This window comes from Cebus imitator, unplaced genomic scaffold (assembly GCF_001604975.1).
Source record: "Cebus imitator isolate Cc_AM_T3 unplaced genomic scaffold, Cebus_imitator-1.0 Scaffold149, whole genome shotgun sequence".
Classification (NCBI taxonomy): domain Eukaryota; kingdom Metazoa; phylum Chordata; class Mammalia; order Primates; family Cebidae; genus Cebus; species Cebus imitator.
This window is the reverse complement of record NW_016107464.1, coordinates 640,947-662,215: the sequence shown is the minus strand read 5'-3', so window position 1 is coordinate 662,215 and position 21,269 is coordinate 640,947. Positions and strand designations below refer to the sequence as shown.

At 45.9% G+C, this 21,269-nt stretch overlaps 2 protein-coding genes across 5 annotated transcripts in view; one reads left to right on the top strand and one right to left on the bottom strand.

Moving 5' to 3' along the window:
* Nucleotides 1-9,140, top strand: part of KIF24 (kinesin family member 24) — a 70,791-nt gene extending 61,651 nt beyond the window's left edge. For all 3 annotated transcript variants that reach the window (XM_017542957.2, XM_017542956.2, XM_017542955.2), the window contains 4 exons: nucleotides 1,995-2,104; nucleotides 3,684-5,915; nucleotides 6,411-6,504; nucleotides 7,055-9,140. In XM_017542957.2, the coding sequence (XP_017398446.1) occupies nucleotides 1,995-2,104; nucleotides 3,684-5,915; nucleotides 6,411-6,504; nucleotides 7,055-7,195 (2,577 nt within the window). In that variant the 3' untranslated portion in view covers nucleotides 7,196-9,140. The remainder of the gene's footprint in view (nucleotides 1-1,994; nucleotides 2,105-3,683; nucleotides 5,916-6,410; nucleotides 6,505-7,054) is intronic.
* The window catches only part of UBAP1 (ubiquitin associated protein 1), a 78,088-nt gene continuing 65,816 nt past the window's right edge, over nucleotides 8,998-21,269 (bottom strand). For both annotated transcript variants that reach the window (XM_017542960.1, XM_017542959.2), the window contains 4 exons: nucleotides 18,579-19,478; nucleotides 11,539-11,721; nucleotides 10,741-10,842; nucleotides 8,998-10,127 (listed from right to left, as the gene is read on the bottom strand). In XM_017542960.1, the coding sequence (XP_017398449.1) occupies nucleotides 9,987-10,127; nucleotides 10,741-10,842; nucleotides 11,539-11,721; nucleotides 18,579-19,478 (1,326 nt within the window). In that variant the 3' untranslated portion in view covers nucleotides 8,998-9,986. The remainder of the gene's footprint in view (nucleotides 10,128-10,740; nucleotides 10,843-11,538; nucleotides 11,722-18,578; nucleotides 19,479-21,269) is intronic.

Genomic DNA, 21,269 nt, shown 5'->3' with positions numbered 1-21,269 from the left:
ATATTGAAAAGTAAAAGGAAATTAGCCTGAAAAACATCTCAAAAAAAAAAAAAAAAAAAGATGCAGAAGAAACAGCATTGGATCTCTTTGGAAGTAACAATGGGAATAAAGGTGAAACTGCAGCTTTTCATGTTAGAAGTTCATGTATTGTATGACCATTAAATGTTTTTATCATTTTTAAAATGTGCAACAAGGAAAAAAACACTACACAGAAAAATTACATAAATGTTAACTATGATTATTCTTAGTGGAACAAATAAGAGTTTTTTTGTTTTGTTTTTCTGTCATGAAAATGTGCGTTTATTAACAGAAAACACCAATAGATGTTAAATCAGCATTCATAATGGCTGCGGAAGAGTGGCCCGGGAGGGTCTACCTAGGTGTAAACAGCTGTGAAGACAGTTGTGGGTGCCCTGAGTTCTTTTTCACCTTTGTGTTGTGTGCACAGTGGAGAACAGGCAAGGTAGAGGGATGTCTAGGAGAAGATCTTTTTGTATGCTGCAGGATGAAGCCAGCCCCGCAGGTGGGCAGTTTTACTCTGTGCAGCTAGGGTAGCAGTTCCCTGGGACCTGGGCAGAACCTGTAAGAACGTAACAATCAGAGTTGTTGATCTATGAGTTAGGTCTTCTCAAACATGATTTTAACCAAGGACACAGGAAACCTACTTATAGGTGGTTAGTCCTGATTCTGACATTGACTCTTATTTTTTATTTATTTATTTTTGAAAGGAGTCTTGCTCTGTTGCCCAGGCTGGAGTACAGTGGTGTGATCTCGGCTCACTGCAACCTCCACCTCCTGGGTTCAGGCAGTTCTCCTGCCTCACCCTCCCAAGTAGCTGGGACTACAGGTGTGCGCCACCATGCACATCTGATTTTTGTATTTTTAGTAGAGATGGGGTTTCGCCATGTTGGCAAGGCTGATCTTGAATTCCTGACCTCAGGTGATCCACCTTCCTTGGCCTCCCAAAGTGGTGGGATTACAGGCATGAGCCACCACGCCCAGCTAGCTCTCTTGTTTTTTAAGACAAGCTCCCCATTCCAAGAAAATGTTTCCTTTTAATTAAAACATAATAATTCCAACTGTACATACAAGTATAAAGAAGAAAATAAAAGGTAACTTAAAATCCCAGACCTCAGTGATAACCACTGCCACATTAGCGAACTTCCTTTTAGTCATCTCTCCACCATGTAGACTCATATGGATCCGCTTACAGAGCTATGGAATCATATACCTTTTTCCCTCAAAGATACAAGCTTTAGATACTTTTCTGTGTTCCTAAGTACAGGTATAATCATTTTTAATGGTTTAATTATATTCAGTGTATATTTTGCTCCCTGTTTATAAATACCTAGATTATTACTAAATATTACTATTATATATAATGTAATGAATGTCATATATAGCTTTTTTTGGTCAATCGAGCAATTACCTCCTTAGAACAAAGTCCTGCAAATGTGATTGCCATACCAAGAGTATACATACTTTTTCCTGTTTTGTTTTGTTTTGTTTTGTTTTTTTGAGACAGGTTTTTGCTATGTTGCCCAGACTAGTCTCAAACTCCTGGGCTCAAGCAACCCTCCTGCCTTAGCCTTCTGAGTAGCTGGGACTACAGGTGAGTGCCACTGTGCCTGGCTTTTTTTTACATTTTGATATATATTGCCAAACTGCCCTCTGGAAAGCTTGACCAGTTCATGGTACATGGCAGTGTAGAAGAGTACCCGTTTCCCTGGACCCTTATCAGGGAAGAGCATCATTAGTCTCTTAATCTTAGGAGTTAAAAATATTGTTTTTTTAAAATGGTTTGTTTGCATTTTTTGGATTGGTGATGTGGTGAGTACCTTCTTCTGTTTATTGGCCATTTGTATTTCTTCTTTTGTGAATTTACATTTTTGTGGACAGAAGGGAACTATGGCCCAGCATCCTGCACCTAGTAAGTAGTCAATATGGATTTTGTTAATTGACTTCATTCACTGACTTCCTTCTGTTTTGCACAGGTCCTGAAGGACTCTTTCATTGGCAATGCCAAAACCTGCATGATTGCCAACATCTCACCAAGCCACACGGCCACTGAACACACGCTGAATACCTTGCGCTATGCTGATCGGTAAGTCGGCTACCAGATGGCAGGTTGTGTGTAAGTGTGCATGTGCGTGAGCATGGGTGTACAAGCGGGTGTTTGCACATGCATACACGTCTCTCCCACTCACACAAACATAGGGATCTGACCTTGAGCACCACAGCCTTGTTCTTGGCAATTAGTCATTTGAAGACTGTGACCTGGTAGGCCCTTTCACTTTGCAAGCATGACAAGAGGAAGATGACACATTCCCTGTTCAGGAGTTGACTCCATCAGTGGCTTTTAATGGCTAAGGGGAAGTGAAATTAACGGGTGGAAGGCTCAGTGATGTTTTCTTCCTTCTGGCATCAGCCTGAATTGTAAGAAATAGAAGACATTACTTGTCAAGGCAGAATCACTTAGAGCTATGTATATCCAGAAGGGCCCAGCCCAGACATGTTACTAGAGGATAAACTGAGGCTGAGAGAAGGGTAGGTCTTTCCAAAGGCTCACTCAGAGTTGATGTCAGAGCCAGCAACTCTGCCTTCCTGGCCAGGCCTCTTTCCAGGTGACTGTGATATCTGCTGGGGTCCCTTCTATCTCTAACTCTGTGGTCACATGTGCCTCTCCCAGTAGGTAAGACATTTTTGATTGCCATGACTGGGAAGAAGTGCTACTGGCATCTTGTGAGCAGAAGCCAGGGATGCTGCCAAACATATTTTAAGATATAATTATCTGGTACAAAATGTCAATAGTGCTAAGGTTCAGAAACCCTGGGAATAAACAAGTCATTTTTCCCTTAATGGAATGAGCACAAGCCTGTGTATTTCTGGAGGTTTTGCTTCCTAAAGATTTAAGGGAACTCATTTTCCCAGAGAAGCATTAAAGGGGTGGTTTGCAGAAAAAGAGGACTCTGTGGAATTGCAGGTAAGTGGTGGACAAAAACTCCTGAGTTGGCCCCTCTCCAGGAAGCATAGTGTGGGCTCTGCATGAACACAGTGCACTTCTGAGATTGGCATCTCTGGCCTGTCCCTTACGTGGGCTGTGGTGATTTCCAAAAGCCTTCTTCTGATCATGGAATGTTGGGTGCATACTGATATCCTCAGAGAAGACACTGCTGGTTTTCATTTGTTTGTTTTCTAAAGACAGAGTCTCACCCTGTCACCCAGGCTGGAGTCCAATAGTGCGATCATGGCTCACTGCAGCCTTGAACTCCAGGACTCAAGCAATCCTCCCTGCCTCACCCTTCCCAGTAGCTGGGACTACAGGTACACACCACCTTGCCCGGCTAATTTTTTTATTTTTAGTAGAGACAAGGTCTTGCTATGTTTCCCAGGTTGGTCTTAACTCCTGGGCTCAAACGATCCTCCTGCCTCGACCTCCCAAAGTGCCGAGATTACAGATGTGAGCCACCACAACCAGCCAACACTGCTCTTTTTCATTCGGGTACAGAGGGGAATCTCATGCTGAAACAGAGTTCCCTTTTCCTCTTATTCTATCCCAGATAAAGAAATAACTCTCAATCCTTGTAATACTTTTCTTTGGTTTTTGTTTTCCCAGAAAGCTATAGAAAAGGAATTGCAGGATATGTGAAAATACACATTTAACATAAAATGATTATTTACAGGGTCAAAGAACTAAAGAAAGGCATTAAGTGTTGCACTTCAGCAAGCAGTCGAAATTGGACATCTGGAAACTCCTCTCCAAAACGAATTCAGAGCTCCCCTGTGGCCTTGCCAGGGGACAAATGCTCTCCCAAAAAAGTCAAGCTGGGACTTCAGCAGTCACTCACAGTGGCAGCCCCTGGCTCCATGAGAGGGAAGGCCTATCCTCTGACAAGCCACCCACCTAACATTCCTTTTACTTCTGCACCTAAGGTCTCTGGTAAAAGGGGTGGCTCCAGAGGGAGTCCTTCACAAGAGTGGGTCATTCATACTAGCCCTGTCAAAGGAACCATGCGGTCTGGACATTTGGCCAAAAAAAAGGCAGAAGAGTCAGCACTAGTGTGCTCTGAAAAAAATCGCATAGGCAGCAAAACTGGGGGAAGCAAGGCCTCAGGCCCAGGGGAAGGCCTAGTGCGTGGTAAGCTGTCTACCAAGTGCAAGAAAGTGCAGACCGTGCAGCCAGTACAGAAGCAGCTTGTGTCGCGAGGTGAGCTCTCCTTTTGCAACACCCACCACAGAGCAGAGCACAGTCAAGACAGCCAGAGGGGCACGCCTGCCAGGCCTGCCTCTGAAGCTTGGACAAACATCCCGCCACATCAGAAGGAGAGGGAGGAACATTTGCGTTTCTATCACCAGCAGTTCCAACAGCCACCTCTCCTCCAACAGAAGTTAAAATACCAACCGCTGAAAAGGTCTTTATGCCAGTCCAAGCCCCCAGAGGGTCAGCTCACAAACGAGACTTCCCCTCTGTTCCACTCTTACTCTGAAAACCATGATGGAGCCCAAGTAGAGGACCTTGATGACAGTGATTTCAGTGAAGATTCTTTTTCACACGTCTCTAGTCAGAGGACCACAAAGCAAAGGAATACCCTGGAGAATAGCGAAGACTCATTCTTCCTGCACCAGACGTGGGGGCAGGGTCCTGAGAAGCAGGTGGCAGAAAGACAGCAGAGTCTGTTTTCTTGCCCCAGGACAGAAGGTGACAAGAAAGGTCTAACTAAAAGCTGGGTGTACTCCAGGGACCCCATAAACCACAGAAGAGCAGCACTCGATCACAGCTGCAGCCCAAGTAAGGTGCCCGTAGACTGGAGCAGAGAGTACTCTACCTCAGGGCCTTCTCCCAGAGACAGCCTGGCAGAGAAGCCTTACCGTTCACAGGTAGATTTCATATATAGCCAGGAAAGAGGTGGAGGCTCTTCCTTTGATCTCAGACAGGATGCCTCCCAAAGTGAGACTTCTGGGCAGAGAGAGGGCAACTTTCCATCCCCAGAGGAAGATGGTTTCACTTTCTCACTGCCCCACATGGCAGTTCCTGGATCCCCAGACCAAAGAGACACAGTCACCACACCTCTGAGAGAAGTCAGCATAGACAGCCCAATCCAGGTGATCAGCACTGTGAAAAACAGTCATCCTGTCCCAGGAGAGGACCCTAGGGGGCAGTTAGGCACGCATGCTGAATATGCTGGACTCATGGCTCCCCTCACCATGTCCCTCCTGGAGAACCCAGATGACGAAGGCTCACCTCCCTTGGAGCAGCTGGTCCGGGATGGGGCTATGCACAGTCTAGTGGCAGAGAGCACCGGGGGCCCAATTGTGGGCCACACAGTGCCATCTGGTGATCAAGAGGCAGCCTTGCCAGTGTCTTCAGCAACTGGGCACCTGTGGCTGTCCTCATCTCCCCCTGATAATAAGCCTGGCTGTGATCTTCCAGCTCTGTCCCCATCACCCATCCGTCAGCACCCAGCTGACAAGCTGCCCGGCAGGGAGGCAGACCTGGGAGAGACCTGCCAGAGCAGAGAGACTGCACTTTTCTCCCACGAACATGTGGGTAGTGAGCAGTATGATGCTGATGCAGAGGAGATGGGGCTGGATGGCTCCTGGGGTTTCCCAGGAAAGCCCTTCTCTACCATATGTACAGGGGTACCTCATTCTGGACCTACACTCACCCCACAAACAAGAAGTAGTGATGTGGCTGACCAGCTCAGGGCCCAGAGGAGAAAACATCCTACAAGGCTTGGTTGGCAGATTGGTTTGTCCACAGACCCCATCAAGTTGCCCTGCAACAATGAGAATGTCACATGGCTCAAACCCAGGCTGATGTCAAGGTGCTTAGCAAGGCCAGGTTCTCCCCTGGCCCCTAGCTGCTCTCCGAAGACTGCAGGGACACTCCATCAGCCCACCCTGGAACAAGCACAGTAAGTTGGACACGTTCCTAAGACTTGAGCCCCTTTGGCACCCACTTTCCTCTCCAGCTTACTGTTTTGTCATGGACAAAGAGAAGGCCATTCAGGGGTACACAGGTGAGCTAGTCTGCTTCTAGCTCCAACCCTCTGCTTTGGTCCCAGGCCCTCTACAGGAAGTAGAAATGATAGACCAGGCAATAGGCACCATCTTGTGCCAAGTATGCCAGCTGCAGTCACAGCCTTGAGAGCCTTTCTGTAGGGAAACTGTGGGAAATGGGCAGCTCCTGTGGAAGAGCAGCAGCACCCAGCCCTGCCCTTCAGTACAGCTGGGGAGCCTGTCTCCTTCCCTGTATCTCGTTGGTACTCGTATTAAGCTGGCCCTGGTCAAAACCTTAACCATTTTCAGCAGAGGCAGCTCTCAGCTTAGAAATGACATCAGCTCCAGAAAGTTGCCCAGGAGAGGATGGGAGGCCAGGAGAATCACGGTGTTCTCTCTGGTGTTCCCAGGCAGGTGGTCATGCGAGCACACCAGGAACAGCTGGATGAAATGGCTGAGCTTGGCTTCAAGGAGGAGACACTGATGAGCCAGCTGGGTTCTAATGTAAGTAGCCCTGACTGGACACTCACTGGCTGTTGGGAATTAGCCTGCAGCTAATTTGATGGTCATCCTTGTTTGCTGTGGCTGTGTGGGGAAAGGGTCTGCTGGCACACACTAACTCTGACTGAGGCCTTGAGCCTCCTCTTGCCACACCTTTGAGTCAGCTTGAGTAAAGGTTCAGGTGGAAGATGGTGCAACACGCACTATTCCCAAGCCAAAATGTTTCCAGCCTCTATCCTCAGCTGCTCTGCCTTCCTGGTGGTTTGTTGGGGCTCCTCCCTGTGACTAACAGTGACCAGTCTGCTGCCTACCACATGTAGTTATTCCTACCAAATACCCTTCTGCCCTACAAAATACTCCCCTACTTGGAAAGTGTCTCAAATGCAGAGAAGTGGGCCCCCACCCTGTGCCATAGAAACTATCCTATGTGTTCTCCCACTGGGAGAGTAGCCTGGGTTCTAAAACTTTCCTGCAAGAGGAGGGACTAGAAAAGCAGATCTGGCAGAGCGCCAGCAAGAGCAAAAGCTGCATGTGTCCCTTGTTTCCTTCTCAGGATTTTGAAGATTTTGTGACCCAGCTGGATGAAATCATGGTTCTGAAATCCAAATGCATCCAGAGTCTGAGAAGCCAGCTGCAGCTCTATCTCACCTGCCATGGGCCCACCGCAGCCCCTGAGGGAACAGTGCCATCTTAGAGCCAGATCCTGTACTGAGAGGGCAGAGGCCCTGCAGGAGCCTGTGCTGGAATCTCAGGGGCTGGAGGAGGCTTTGCCAGGTCCTCCCTGCAAACACCAGAACCCACATGCTGGTCCTGCCTGTGCCAGCCTCACCCCAGCCCCACGTGGCCTCGGATAGGACCCACCCTCTCCCTCAGGGCCAGGCCCCTGTCCCTCCTCAGTTCCAAGCATAGGAGCACCTCCAAGAAAGGGTGGGCCAGGCTGAAGAACCTAACGCCTTTCCCTTGGGCCTAGAGAATTTGCTTAACTGACCCCTTGCCTGTGGGAACATATTTGGGTCTAATAACCCTGAAGATGTTTCTAACTTTGGGGATCAGAGGATGGGGTAGTCAGTGGTAACCTGGAGGTTAGAAGTCACAAGACAAAGAAGGCAACAGGCTGAGCCCAGAGGCTTCACCAGCTGAATTCTGTGCCTAACTTAGAAGGCTAAACACTGGCCCAAACTAAAACCTGGTGCTAGTGGGACCAGTGGGGTGAGCTCTGTCCCTTCAGCCCTTAGAAACTGAATTTGGGATTTAGTGTTTTTGAAAATGTAAATTGGACAAACCTTGACTTGATGTATCACAGCAGCAGATGTGGGGTAGGCCTTATGCTTACAGCTCCCTTCCCTTCCTGCAATCCAGTTTTGATACAGGATGCCTGTGTCACACATCTTTCTCCTCTGACTTTTGCGGGCGTGAAAGGCCTCTGTACAATGCCCGATACTCTCATGCTTCCATGGCAGCTCCTGTCTGGGACACCTCAGTCCTGGGGCACCTCACAGAATAGTCCATTTCCTAGCCTGGCCCTCATCTAGGACACGCTGCCCAGCCACCCTGCCTCTCAGGGGCCTGAGCTGGGAACCTTGGCACAGAGTGCTCTGTTCAACAGCCTGGGGCCTCTGAAACAGAATTCATACACACAAGCCTTCAGCCAATTTCTGCCTACTGTGTATATCTTTTTAGCAGGAAGCAGCTCAGTTTCAGTGAAGACAAAGTAGCCTCCAGGTGCCAGTTACTTTAAAGCCACCCTAAGTCAAATGGAGATTCATGAGTCACAGCCTTGGCCTAAATGCCTATTATTATGTGAACTTTTATTTCTTTCAGATAAAGGATAACTTTTTAAGGTTTTAAAAGGAGGGCTTAATTAAAAGGCCAAGAGAAGGGTTAAATGGCCCTTGGGACTAGCACCGTGGCCCAGCTGCCCTTTGTCAGACTGACACTCCCTCATCTGACCGCCAGAGGGCATCCTTATTGGTGTTTCCCAACCCCGGGACGCTGCAGCCCCTCCTCACATGATCACTAAAAACCTTAAAAGATCCAATCCAGCCAAAAGCTGAAGTGGGACAACGGCACCATATAAAAGACAAGAACACTTACTTTAGGAATGAACCCCATTCTATCATATACAACAGCACCACTGAGAGCTGGTGAAACAGTTTCAATCCAGTCCTGCTTGTGGCGTATAAATGCCTGCTGTTCACTGTAAAAGGGCTGCTGCTGCTTTTCCTGGGTTATCCCCCTGAAGGCCCGGCCTATCCCAACTCAGCAGTCAGGAAGGCCTATGTCCATGATCCAGAGACAGAGCTGGGTCAGGTTTAAACGACTCAGTCTTGCCTTTGCAGACCACAACTAAGACAGGTCTTAAGGGGGAAGAAAGTTCTGAAACAGAAAATGGTTAAGTCCTATTCTATCCCCAGCAAATCTAAGAAATCCTTTTATACACCACACAGCTCCCCACTCCATAAAATAGCCTTGGTAATAAGTTATCACAGCAAGACATACCTTTTAGATTTTTATTAGTAGTTCTCTCTGAAGAATCAAAATAGTTAGCAAATTATTTTAGATTCATCAAGACTGTATATCCTTTGTATTTAGATCTTTAATGATGTACACATAATACAAAACAAACCAAAGAGACTGATTTCTATGACTAGGTGTTATTCATTGTGTCATCCTAAAGCAGTGGGCTGGAGGGGAGGCTGTTCAAGAACAGAGGTGGAGTTAGTGCTGGCCAACTAAATCATGGCCTGTCTGCTCACTCATTCAATGTGCTGGGAAGGGGCCAGTGATTTCTTGAACAATTGTTTCCTAGAGCAGGGGCTCTAAAACCCTGGGTAGCAAAGGACTGTGGTCCAAACCAAGTCAAAAGAAAGGCTGGGACAGCGAAGCATGGTGAGTGCCTGGCAGAAAAGGCAAACTCTGGGCCCCACAGGGAAAAGTGAGTTCTTCACAAACTCAGAGACATTGCAGAACCAGTGTAACACTATGAGACTTTGTTAGGAGGGGACAAATTAAAACCCTGGAAGAATCTTTCACTTGCATTCAACTTGATTGGAGTTCAGTCCACCCAGTCTCGGGGAAGGGGGAAGCACCTAGCTCCACAGCAGCACTGAGTCTGGCCCTCCCGTCCCATCTCCCCAGCTCCTCTCGGCAGCTAGGCCAGGTTTCAGCTGAGGATGTAAGGACCCCAGAAAGACCAGGATAGTCTATCCATCTGGAGGGCTGAGGTGGGAAGGACACTTCTCAAAATGCAAATACATTAATACGGAAGGAGCCAGGACAGTTCTGGGGGCACTCACATGCTCGTATCTTCCCCACCTTCCCAGCTCAGGGCCTAGGCTCATAGAGACTGGCAAGCACAGTCTCCACACCTGACCTTCTAACCCCCAGAAGAACATCTGGAAGCTGCCCCTTCTTCCCCACAGGTGGGCTCTGCAGGGCCTCCCAGGGATGGTGGTTCTGCAGCAGGGCCTAGGCAGGGCCTGGTCTCAGCTGGCTCCTGCCCGAGCCATGAGGTCTTCCAAAGCATTGTCCTGGTCATTATTGTGTAATAGCAAAACTTCCTTAATGTCTTTCAGCTCAAAGCCCATCTCCTTAAATTTGCTCATTAACTGAAGAAACTCCATCATCTAAGGGAGAGAAGAGAACACAGATTAAAGAAAAGGGTGAGGACACAGCACAGCTGAGTGAAGCAATGGGGGGGGGGGGCAGGGGGACTGGGGGACAGCGGGATGTCTGCATCCTTCCCCCAGAGCCCGGTGAGTCTCCATAAGGTCCCCTAGCAAGCAGAGGTGGGCCATGGAGGAAACCAAGGCAGATGGGTTTGGTGACAGCCCATCAACCCTCAGGAGTCAGCCCAGTCCCAGCTCACTCTCGCTGACCTCTAACTGGGTCCCACCACCCACATTCATCTTCCCACCAAGGAAGGTTACTGAACCCAGAAATGGCTGCTCTCCAGGAAGCAGTCTAGACAAAAAGTGCAGCAATCTTCCTCCCTAGTCATTTAAAAGTTTGGCTTTGTTCCCTTCACTGGGATTCTGAAGGTTTCAACCCAATGCTTCAACCAAGCCAAACGCAGGCCTCAGCCTGTCTGAATACTTGAGAGATTCTGCCCTTCAACTGCTTCTGCATGTAGTTACTGGCAAAGCAAAAAGGCTGTGTATGGGCCAGGGGAGAAAACCAGGATGGACGACTTAGTCCCTGCTTTCCAGAGGGCTCCCCATGAAGTATGAAGATTCCTACCTTTTCTTCTGAACACTGGTGCATTTCCAGAGCCTCTTCCACTAAAAGAGGGTCGAAGCCCTTCTCACAAAGTTGTCCGTGTGCAAAGAGATAGTCAAGAATCTAAGAAAAGAAACAGAGTTTAGCACCTACTACTACTCTGCTGTGCATTCCAAGAGATCTCAACAAACTAGTGTGTGTGAAATCCGCTCCCCGCTTCCCCCCTCCAGGTTACCAGATACTGGATAAGATTTGACTTTGTGCCTTGACTGTGTCCAACACAATAGGACCCCAGTGACTCTTTACTGAACAGACACAAGTACCCACTTCTAAACATGAGTAGCCATTTTCCAAAGGAGCTGCACCCACAGCTGACAGACCTACCTGAATGTCAACTCCACAGCCTGGGCAGGCTATTGCTCTAAGAAACAGCCCAAGTCAGAAAATATCGCCAAGGTTTAACACTCCAGTACCCTATTCAACACACTCTGGCCATATATGACAGGATAAAAATTCCTGGAAGGAAACATTTGACCATACCCCAAGCCTAGCTTTGCTCCTTTTGGCGAGGCCGAGAAAGCAGGGTAGTTGGAGAACAACTCCAATTTCCCAAAGGTGTCTCTTAGCCTGGGTCCCAGAATAGCTTCCAAAAGAAATACTGCTCCCAAGGCTGCTGGCTTCCTCTAAAACATGCCCCATGTCCTCACAAACTCACAGAAAAGGTTGGTGCTACAAGTCTGAGGGGCTCTAGGACACGGGCAGGACACGACTCCAGCTCCACAGGTCTGAGCCTGCCCTCCTGACTGACCAACCACTCACCTGCTCAATATTCTCTCCTTTCTTCTTCATGGCTCTCAGGACACACTCGTATGAGTAGCCCATGTTGACCACGGTCTCCACACACTGCCGCTCGCTGGGGGACAGCGTCTGCAGTTCAGAATAGGCCTGGGGACAGCTGGGAATGTTGGGCACTTGTGACACTGAGAAATTAGGAGGGGTGACCTGGTAGTAGAGAAACAAGAAGATCAAAGCAAGAAGACCTGGGTCCCCAAAGAAGTCACTGAAGCAGCCTCATCCAGGGGCTGGCATTTCTGACACTACTCAAGCCCCAAGTCAAGCAGTCGGGTTGGAAGAAACAGCCAAGTTGCTAGCCAGACATCCGGAAAGGGAATGAAGAGGGGTGGGGGAGTGTCAGCTGAGAGGGAAAAGGCTGGGAGTTCACCTGCAATTGTGGCTGCCCTGCTCTGCCCTCATCCTCCCATCCTGGTGATGGAGAAAGCGCCACAACCGCCACAGGCCCTTGCATGCCCAAATCTCCAGCACTTGAGTTGAAGAAAGAAGTGACTGCCCCCAGGACTGATGTCCAAGCTGGCTGCAATGGTTTCTCTCCAGCATTATCCCTTTCCCGGGCTGAAGTATCAGTTCTGAGGGGTCATTCCTCACTTCAAATACACCCCTTTCGAGCTAACTCTATTCCAAAGTCTCGACTACTTTTGGGCAGAGGCTGTGAGTGTAGTTCTCATGCATGGACAGCTCAGGAACCCAGGGTATCGAGTGGACTCCACACCTCTGCCCTACATCACATACTGTGCTTCGTTTCCTGCTAAAGCTACCACCCTACAGAACCAGGACTGAAGGCATGCTAGCCACACCAGGCTGGATCCCATAGACTGGAATCAGGACTCTAAGGGCCCTGCCTACCAGCTACAGGCAGCCTGTTCTCTGCCACTGGAACTTACTAACCCCAATGTGACAGGCATACAGAGTCCTGTGATTAAATCCCCCACTACTTCTGATCACGAATCAGGCCCAAGGTAGGAAGACAGCACACTCCCAGGCCAAAGGACCCATCCACCATAATAACAAGATCACAAGCTCTTTTACAGCTTGGCGCATGTCCTAAGAACCAAGGAAAATGTTTCAGAGAAAAAAATTTGGGGGGTGGGGAGGCAGAGAGCATGGTTAGGTGGTAGGAAGCCCTCTGTCCTAGAAGCAAGTTCAAAATTATATAGATATAACCAGATGCTCTCCTCAAAGTCTGCTGGGGAAAGCCAGGAGGGCTACAGGCCTCAGAGCCCATTCTGTTTGTGCGTAACCACCTCATCCACAGCATATCTCACCAGGCCAGACACAGGGCTGTCATTAGGTTACAGGAGTCACAACAAGGCACAAGGACTGGATCACACCAGTGTAGCCACTTGGCAGGTCTAAGATTGTGTCTCCCTCTTTAGAGACAAGCTTTACCTGGGCTCAAGAATACCAACAGCCACAGAGCAATGCCAACTCTCACATGACATTCCCCAGCCAGGAAGGGGCCAGGACTATTCTTCAACTGCCTACCCTTCTCATAATGCTTCCTGAATGCCTGGTGGGATGCAGACATATACCCAGAATACTGCAAATTATAAACTTTAATAAAATCATATCTATTTTAAACATATATGCAGTACTCTCACATACCCTAATGGTAGAAATGTTATTTGGTACTCTCTAGGTAAACGTGGCATAAGTACAGAAAACTGGGCCGGGCACAGTGGCTCACACCTATAATCCCAGCACTTTGGGAGGCCAAGGCTGGCAGATCATGAGGTCAGGAGTTCGAGACCAGCCTGACCAACCTGGTGAAACCCCATCTCTACTAAAATTACAAAAATTAGCCGGGCATGGTGGCGTGCACCTGTAATCCCAGCTACTCAGGAGACTGAGGCAGAAGAATCACTTGAACCCAGGAGGCAGAGGTTGCAATGAGCTGAAATCACACCACTGCACTCCAGCCTGGGCGACAGACCGAAACTCTGTCTCAAAAAATAAATCCAGAAAACTGTTCAGATTATTTGATCCAGTTGCCTATTTCTAGGAAACTTGTCTAAAGAAATAATAATAATGCAAACCAATATTTATGTATAGGAATATATCTATCTCAACATCACTTGTAATAAGTATTAGGTACAACCTACCAAATATCCAGCACAGGTTATTAGGTTAAATAATGAACATATGGCACCAGAGCCGACCTTGTCTCAAAAAAAGAATATAACTGGATTGTTTGTAACATCAAGAATAAGTGCTTGAGGGAATGGATACCCCATTCTCCATGATGTACTTATTTCATATTGCATACCCATATCAAAATATCTCATGTATCCCATAAATACACATAACTACTATGTACCCACAAAAATAAACCATAAACACAAACACAAAAAGATAGAAAGGGGATAGAAAATTACAGCATCAGCATCAATTAAGGTGATCCAATATCTAACTTACAGAAATTCTTGTTTTGGTTTTATTTTTTGAGACAGTCACCCTGGTTGGAGTACAGTGGCTCAAACTCAGCTCACTGCAGCCTTGACTCACAAGGCTCAAGCAGTCTTCCCAGCTCGGGCTCCTTAGTAGCTGGGACTACAGGCATGTGCCACTATATCCAACTAATTTTCTTTTTATAGAGATGTGGTCTCCCTATGCTGCCCTGGTTGGTCTCAAACTCCTGGGTTCAAGCAATCCTTCCTTAGCCTGCAAAAGTGGTAGGCCAGCCAGGAATTCTTGAAAAACAAAAAAATAAATTAAAAATCTCAAAGGAATGTTTTAAATTTCCCAGGATTTTAAAACTGAGCTGAACCTCAGTCTGAAAGGATCCAGGTGGACCTAACACAATAACTGAACAAGACACATCAAGCGGTAAATTTCAAATTACCAGAGATGAAGAAAAGATCCCAAAAGCTTCCAGAGGTGGAAGAGAAGAGGAAACAAAACAGAGCTTAGAATGACACTCGAATGCCAGAAATCAGTAGAGCTTACATTCAACTTAAAAAAGAGAAAAGAAAGCAGCAATGGTCTTGAAAATTCTAAAGGAAAATGATCTTCAACTAAGAAAACTAAATCCAGCCAAATTATTCAAACATGAGAGTAAAATGAAGACAATTTTTAGATATGCAAGGACTTAAAACTGGGTTAACCAGTTTTTTGTTTTTTTTTTTGGAGACGGAGTTTTTGCTCTTGTTACCCAGGCTGGAGTGCAATGGCACGATCTCGGCTCACCGCAACCTCCGCCCCCCGGGTTCAGGCAATTCTCCTGCCTCAGCCTCCTGGGTAGCTGGGATTCAGGCACGCACCACCATGCCCAGCTAATTTTTTGTATTTTTAGTAGAGACGGGGTTTCACCATGTTGACCAGGATGGTCTCGATCTCTTGACCTCGTGATCCACCCGCCTCGGCCTCCCAAAGTGCTGGGATTACAAGCGTGAGCCACCGCGTCCCGCCGGGTTAACCAGTTTTTAATACACAGGTTAACCAAATGTATTTGGGAAAATTATCATTAAGTTTTTGATAGCCTTGTTGAAGTACTTGGACAAAATTAGCAATAGATGAAAAAAAAAAAAAAAAACTATGCAAATCTCAAAAACAAGGTAGTTTAACAACAAGAAACAAAAGGCGCCAAAAAAAGTAATCACAGGCCAGGTGCAGTGGCTCACACCTATAATCTTAGCACTTTGGGAGACCAAGGCAGGCAGAACGTTTGAACCTAGGAGTTGCAGACCAGCCTGAGCAACATGGCAAGACAATGTCTCTACAAAAAAATACAAAAATCAGCTGGGTATGGCAGCATGTGCCTGTAGTCCCAGGTATTGGAGGAGCTGAGGCTGGAGGATCTCTTGAGTTTGGGAGGTCAAAGCTGCAGTGAGCTGTGATCCCGTCACTGCACTCCAAACTGGGTGACAGAGTGAGATCCTGTCTTAAAAACAAAAAACAGAGGCCAGGCACAGTGGCTCACACCTGTAATCCAAACACTTTGGGAGGCCAAGGTGAGTGGATCACTTAAGGTCAGGAGTTCAAGACCAGCCTGGCCAACACGGTGAAATCCTGTCTCTACTAAAAATAAAAAAATTCATCAGGCATGGTGGCACATGCCTCTTAACTGCAGCTACTCAGATGACTGAGGCAGGAGACTCACTCGAATCTGTGAGGTGGAGGTTGCATCGCGCCACTGCACTCCAGCTGGGTTGACAGACTCTGTCTCAAACAAGACACAAAGTAATCACAATATACTATCTGAACTCAGCAATAAATATTTACCCAATCATAAAAATGTGAACAATAATATTGACTTACCTAAAATTTGTGATATAAATATGATGGAGGATTAGGGATGGGAGGGAAGGAGGGAGGGGCTACTAAAAAAGCTAGATCCTCAAGTTCTATAACAAGAAGTATAAAACTGTCTAAAATTGATAAATTTAAACAAATCAATATAAGCATTTTATTTAGAAAAACAGAGATAAATCCTGGCAGAAATAGCTTAATGAGCTAAAAGTGACCATGGAAAGCAAAACTGAAAAGGACAAGGTGAGGCAGGGAGCTACTATTTGTCAGTAATAAGCATTTTAAAAGCTACTTGATTTCATTAAAATGTGTTTGTATTACTCTGACAAAAATAAATTCATTAAAAAAAATAGAGATAAAGAAGGACTCTGTATAAAAATAATGGCAACATAAGAAATGATCAACAGATTTGAATACCTAAAACCTAAGGAATTTTATGTCAAAATTTATCTAAAATACAATTTAAAGGCAAACTGGTGCTACTCTTTGTTTACTGAATACAGTTAGTAAATTCAGAACACAAAAATACAAGAGAAAAAGTAGAGAGATTTTCCTGAATTAACTGTGAAAGAGTAAGGAATGCACCTATACCTAGAGAAAGAGAACACAATAGCAGAATTAGCCTCACCTGTGAGCACAGCAAGGGCTGGGAAGCACTGGGCAGACACTGGCTAGACCAAGCAGTTGTAGGAGAAACTCAGAATAGTGAACATTCCAAGATTGCTCTTAAGATTATCTCATGGATGTCTCACCTTCTAAGCTTAGTTTATATAAATTGTAAAACATGAAATCAAAACCTCAAAAATGAGACCCAAACACTGGGCCTGAAATAGTTAATTCCAGGAACACTTCCCTGGGAATTCTGGTATGAAAGACGTATAGAACCCAGATGACCATGACCACCACCAAGACAACTTTCCTGCCTGTCACTAGATATCCTAGAGAGATGTTTCTCTCACTTCTCTGAGAAAGGGTCTCACTGTGAGCCTCAAAAACACACAAGATAGAGGGCCAAGATAGGATGTAGGCTTTGTTCTCTGGCAATAGGAATCTTGACTTCCTTAGAAAAACACCAGAACTCGCCAGGCACAGTAACTCACACCTGTAATCCCAGCATTTTTGGGAGGCTAAGGGAAGCACTCACTTGAGGTCAGAAATTCAAGACCAGCCTGGCCAATATAGTGAAACCCCATCTCTACCAAAAATACAAAAATTAGCCAGGGTGTGGTGACACGTGCTACTCAGAAGGGTGAGGTGGGAGAAGCGCTTGAACCTAGGAATCGGAGGTTGCAATGAGTCAAGATAGTGCCACTGCACTCCAACCTGGGTGACAGAATTTGTCTCAAAAAAAAAAAAAAAAAAAAAAAGGAAAAACAACAGAACACCAGCTCTGTTTATACCTGCAGGTAGAAGGCAGCAAATTCTCAAGCCAACAAGAAGCAGGCCCCTTCCCATCCTGAGATCAATAGGCCAGAAAGAAACTCCACAATCAGGTTGGTCAAAGAATGACAAGTGTTGTAGTTTGAGAAAGATCTCTGCTGTTGGTTTATTGGCTTTGATTTCTAAATGATTAATCTAATTTTAAATGAGAGGAAGGGAGTATTGGCCAAGGATCCCTGATCTTTTCCAGGGAGCTTTTAATTTCTCTAAAGCATACAAAGTACCATGAAGAGGAAGGAGTACAGTGCTGACCAGAGCCCAACAACTGACCAAGAGGAATTAGAATGAAGCCTACTCCAAGAAGATAATGGTGTTCTGCACTCTATCGAGTTTATCTGGGCCAAGGTTTATGGACGTTTGCAAGCAGCTATGAGCACTGACAATAACAGTATTCACACAGACTATCACTGACCAAGAATGCTATTACTGGGACTTATAAAACAAGCAAAGATTTTATATCTTTTTACCAGCTAATAGCAGGCTTGTTATGGTCTCTGACAGATATCCCACCAATACATTCAGGCTCCTTTTTGGCTCTAGTCTCTTGTGCTTTTACATTTTAAAAAATCTGTAAGCTGGCCGGGCGTGGTGGCTCATGCCTGTAATCCCAGCACTTTGGGAGGCTGAGGCAGGTGGATCAAGTGAGGTCAGGAGTTCAAGACCAGCTTGGTCAACATGGTGAAACTCCATCTCTACTAAAAATATAAAAATTAGCTCGGCGTGATGACACACGCCTGTAGTCCCCACTACTCGGGAAGCTGAGGCAGGAGAATTGCTTGAACCTAGGAGGTGGAGGTTGCAGTGACCCGAGATCACACAATTGCACTCCAGCCTGGGCAACAGAGCGAGACTCCATCTCAAAAAAAAAAAACAATCTGTAAGCTGGTATAGCAAAAGGTTCTTGACTTCTATGATTTCTATTCTAGAATCCAATAATGTGTTGTTCTGTACTGCCAGGCTCAGTGACTCACGCCTATAATCCCAGCACTTCAGGAGGCCAAGGCAAGCAGATCGCTTGAGTCCAAGAGTTCAAGACCAGCCCAGGCAACATGGCAAAACCCTATCTCTACAAAAAATACAAGTTAGTTGGGTGTAGTGGCACACGCCTATAGTCCCAGCTATGCAGGAGGCTGATGGGGGGGAGGATTGCTTGAGCCTGGGAGGTCGAGGCTACAGTAAGGTACGATGACACCACTGCATTCTAGCCTGGGCAACAGAATGAGACCCTGCCTTGAAAAAAAAAACAACCAAACAGCAACAAAAAACACAATATTTGTCCTCAGGAAAGGGAGCTGGGAGGGATTTAAAAGACTTACCGTGGGACCAGTATTTGGAGGTGATGATTCCTCTGTACACACAGATAAAACAGAGAGGGAAGGCATCTCTGTGCCACTGTCCAAGTTCAAAGCTGAAAGCCCAAGAGTGTGATGTCCGTTGAGCTCACTGGCACTGCTTTGGGTGGAAGGCTTTAGGGAATTCTGGAACATGCCATTGCGGAGGCAGGATGTGCTATGGAAAGTGCTCGCCAGCTTGGCTGTCTTCTGATTGCTGTCATCAGAGTCAAGTTTGGGGAAAGACAGGGATTTGATATTGCTTACTGCAGGTATAGGGGGGAGGGACACTTTGGAAGACAGTGACATCTTTTCACAGTTGCCCAACTGTGGTAAGGTTATAAAGCCATTGGGTTTATGAAGAGGCTTGAAATCTAGGGTCACCCGTTCCAAGGATGCCAGGACCTCCTCATCCTGTAACACTGACCCAGAGCCTCCCCTGGGCAAGTTATTGTCCAATAACTGAGCCATAATGGGTCCAGTGGTTCCTACCAGAATATTTCTCAGCTCTTCCTTCTCATCAATAGTTTTTAACTCCAGATTATCAAATGGGTCTTCTTCACACTCAAAGTCAGCAAGATTGAAATCTGCCTTTATGTGTGGTGGGCTGAGAACTTTCTGTTTCGTGGCACTACTGCTGACCCGAGTTGGAGTGAGGATGCTGTTGTGCTGCAAGCTGGCAAGGATGGGGTTAATAGGAGGTGGCATTGTGGCTGTACTGTGAGTCTTGGAGAAGCTCATTTTGCTATCACCCTCTGGGCCACTCTTAGAATTCACTTTAGCTTCTGCTTCTGCAATTTTGAGCTTCGCTTCCCGCTTGGCTTCTTGGATTTTCTTAATCTCTTCAGCCCACTCAATGGTTTTCTTTTCCAAGGAGAAGTCATACTGCAAAGATATAGCAGAGGAAGAGGATGTGAATCCAGGTGGCCATCCTTCCCCTACCCAATGCACTCCTTCCTCACTCCTGGTGCAAGAGGAAAACCTGACAAGGCAGCATTTAAAGCATGTGGGATGATCCCCACTAAAGAGTAAGCCTTCCAATGTCCTTATAAGATTTAACCAAACTATGTTCCCAGATTACTTGTAGAAATTAATTAAAAAGAACTCCTATAACCTTTAACCCAACATACCAGGCCAAATGTACCTTGCTACTTCCCTTCTCTCTCTCTCAGGCCATTTCCCTTCCCAGAATTCTTCATTGGTGCCTCAAGCAGAGCTCAGTTACGTCCTCTATTAAGCTTTCCCCATGGCCCACTCCTTCTTTGTAACTCTTACAGCATTTGTCTCTATCAGTCATTTGATGCTGAGCACATGTGACCACATGTAGCTTTCATCTTTAATCTCTAACTTCCCCAAAAGTATCACTAGCCTCTTGTGGGCAGAAATCTGGCAACAGACCCTCCTTAGGTCTCTATTATGTAGCGAAATGTCCTAAACAAATCCCAGGCCAGGTAACGATAGCCTCGAACATTTAAGAATACCTGTAAGGTGTCATGCATGATTCTAAACGCTTTTTATGTATTGACTCTCCAGATTTTCTAAATAATCCTTTAAAGTAACAACTTTAAAGGACCCTGTTATCCCTACTTAACAGGGTCTACAACCAAGCATAAAGCTGGAAGGTAAACAGAAGAGCCTGGATTTGAACCCAGGCAGTCTGACTACAGATTCTATGCTCTTAAACCACTATCTATTAGATTATGATGAACAGTTGTAGTTAAAATGCAGAAAATCTTCTAAGAAATCGAGGCATATTCAGAGTAAGATTTTTACAGAGCAAATTACACAAAAATCTACTTCATGGTTCTTTAACAATACCTTAAGCATCGCTCAATTTACAAAAATTTCTTTTGCACACTTAAAAGAAATACACTTATAATATAAAGCAACATTCACATAGGACAGGAAAAAACAAAATCTTTGGCTTTCACCCCAAAGCACTAAGCTAAACATGCCTATGTGCATGTCCAAGGTTAGAGACACAGTTAAAGTAAAAAAGGGGGAAAAGAGAGGTCTAACATGCTAACGCCAGAATTTTAGAGTAGAAGAAACATAGGAAAGAGTGCCTGGTCATTTTCAAGCCTTTCAAATACAAACAACAAAAGAGAAACCTAGAAAGGCACATGTCAACAAGTTACTTTAAATCCTGAGCCAGTTGCTGTGCCTCAGAAAGACACATGGGGGGGCCGTGTGTCTTTCTACAGATCGATCACTGGGCTTCCTTTCTACCACTAACAGAACAATGAGAAAAGAGCAGTGACAGTGACTCGGCTCTTCTAACTGTGGAGAAAATCCAATTTTGCAACTGGTTTCCTCCATTAAAAACGGAGGCTAAAACTAACTTCCCATTGCCTATAAACATTGTTCTTTGAAGTTTTATTCAAAAAACAATTGAAAATTTCTTTCCTTTTCTAGCAAATATTCATTAACTTTTGTTGTTTAGTTACCGAAGTAATGTAGAATACTTGAAACACAGAAAAACAGGGCAGTTGCAGGGAGGGCGGGGGCTGGGGGTAGCAGAAATATTAAAGTAGAAAAGAATGTGGTTGGAGTATAATAATAAATAATATCATCTAGCATTTATGGAGTTCCAGGAACCAGAGTGAGCATTATAAATGCATTATTTAACTCTTCTTTTTCTTTTTTTTTTTTTTTTTTTTTTTGAGACGGAGTTTC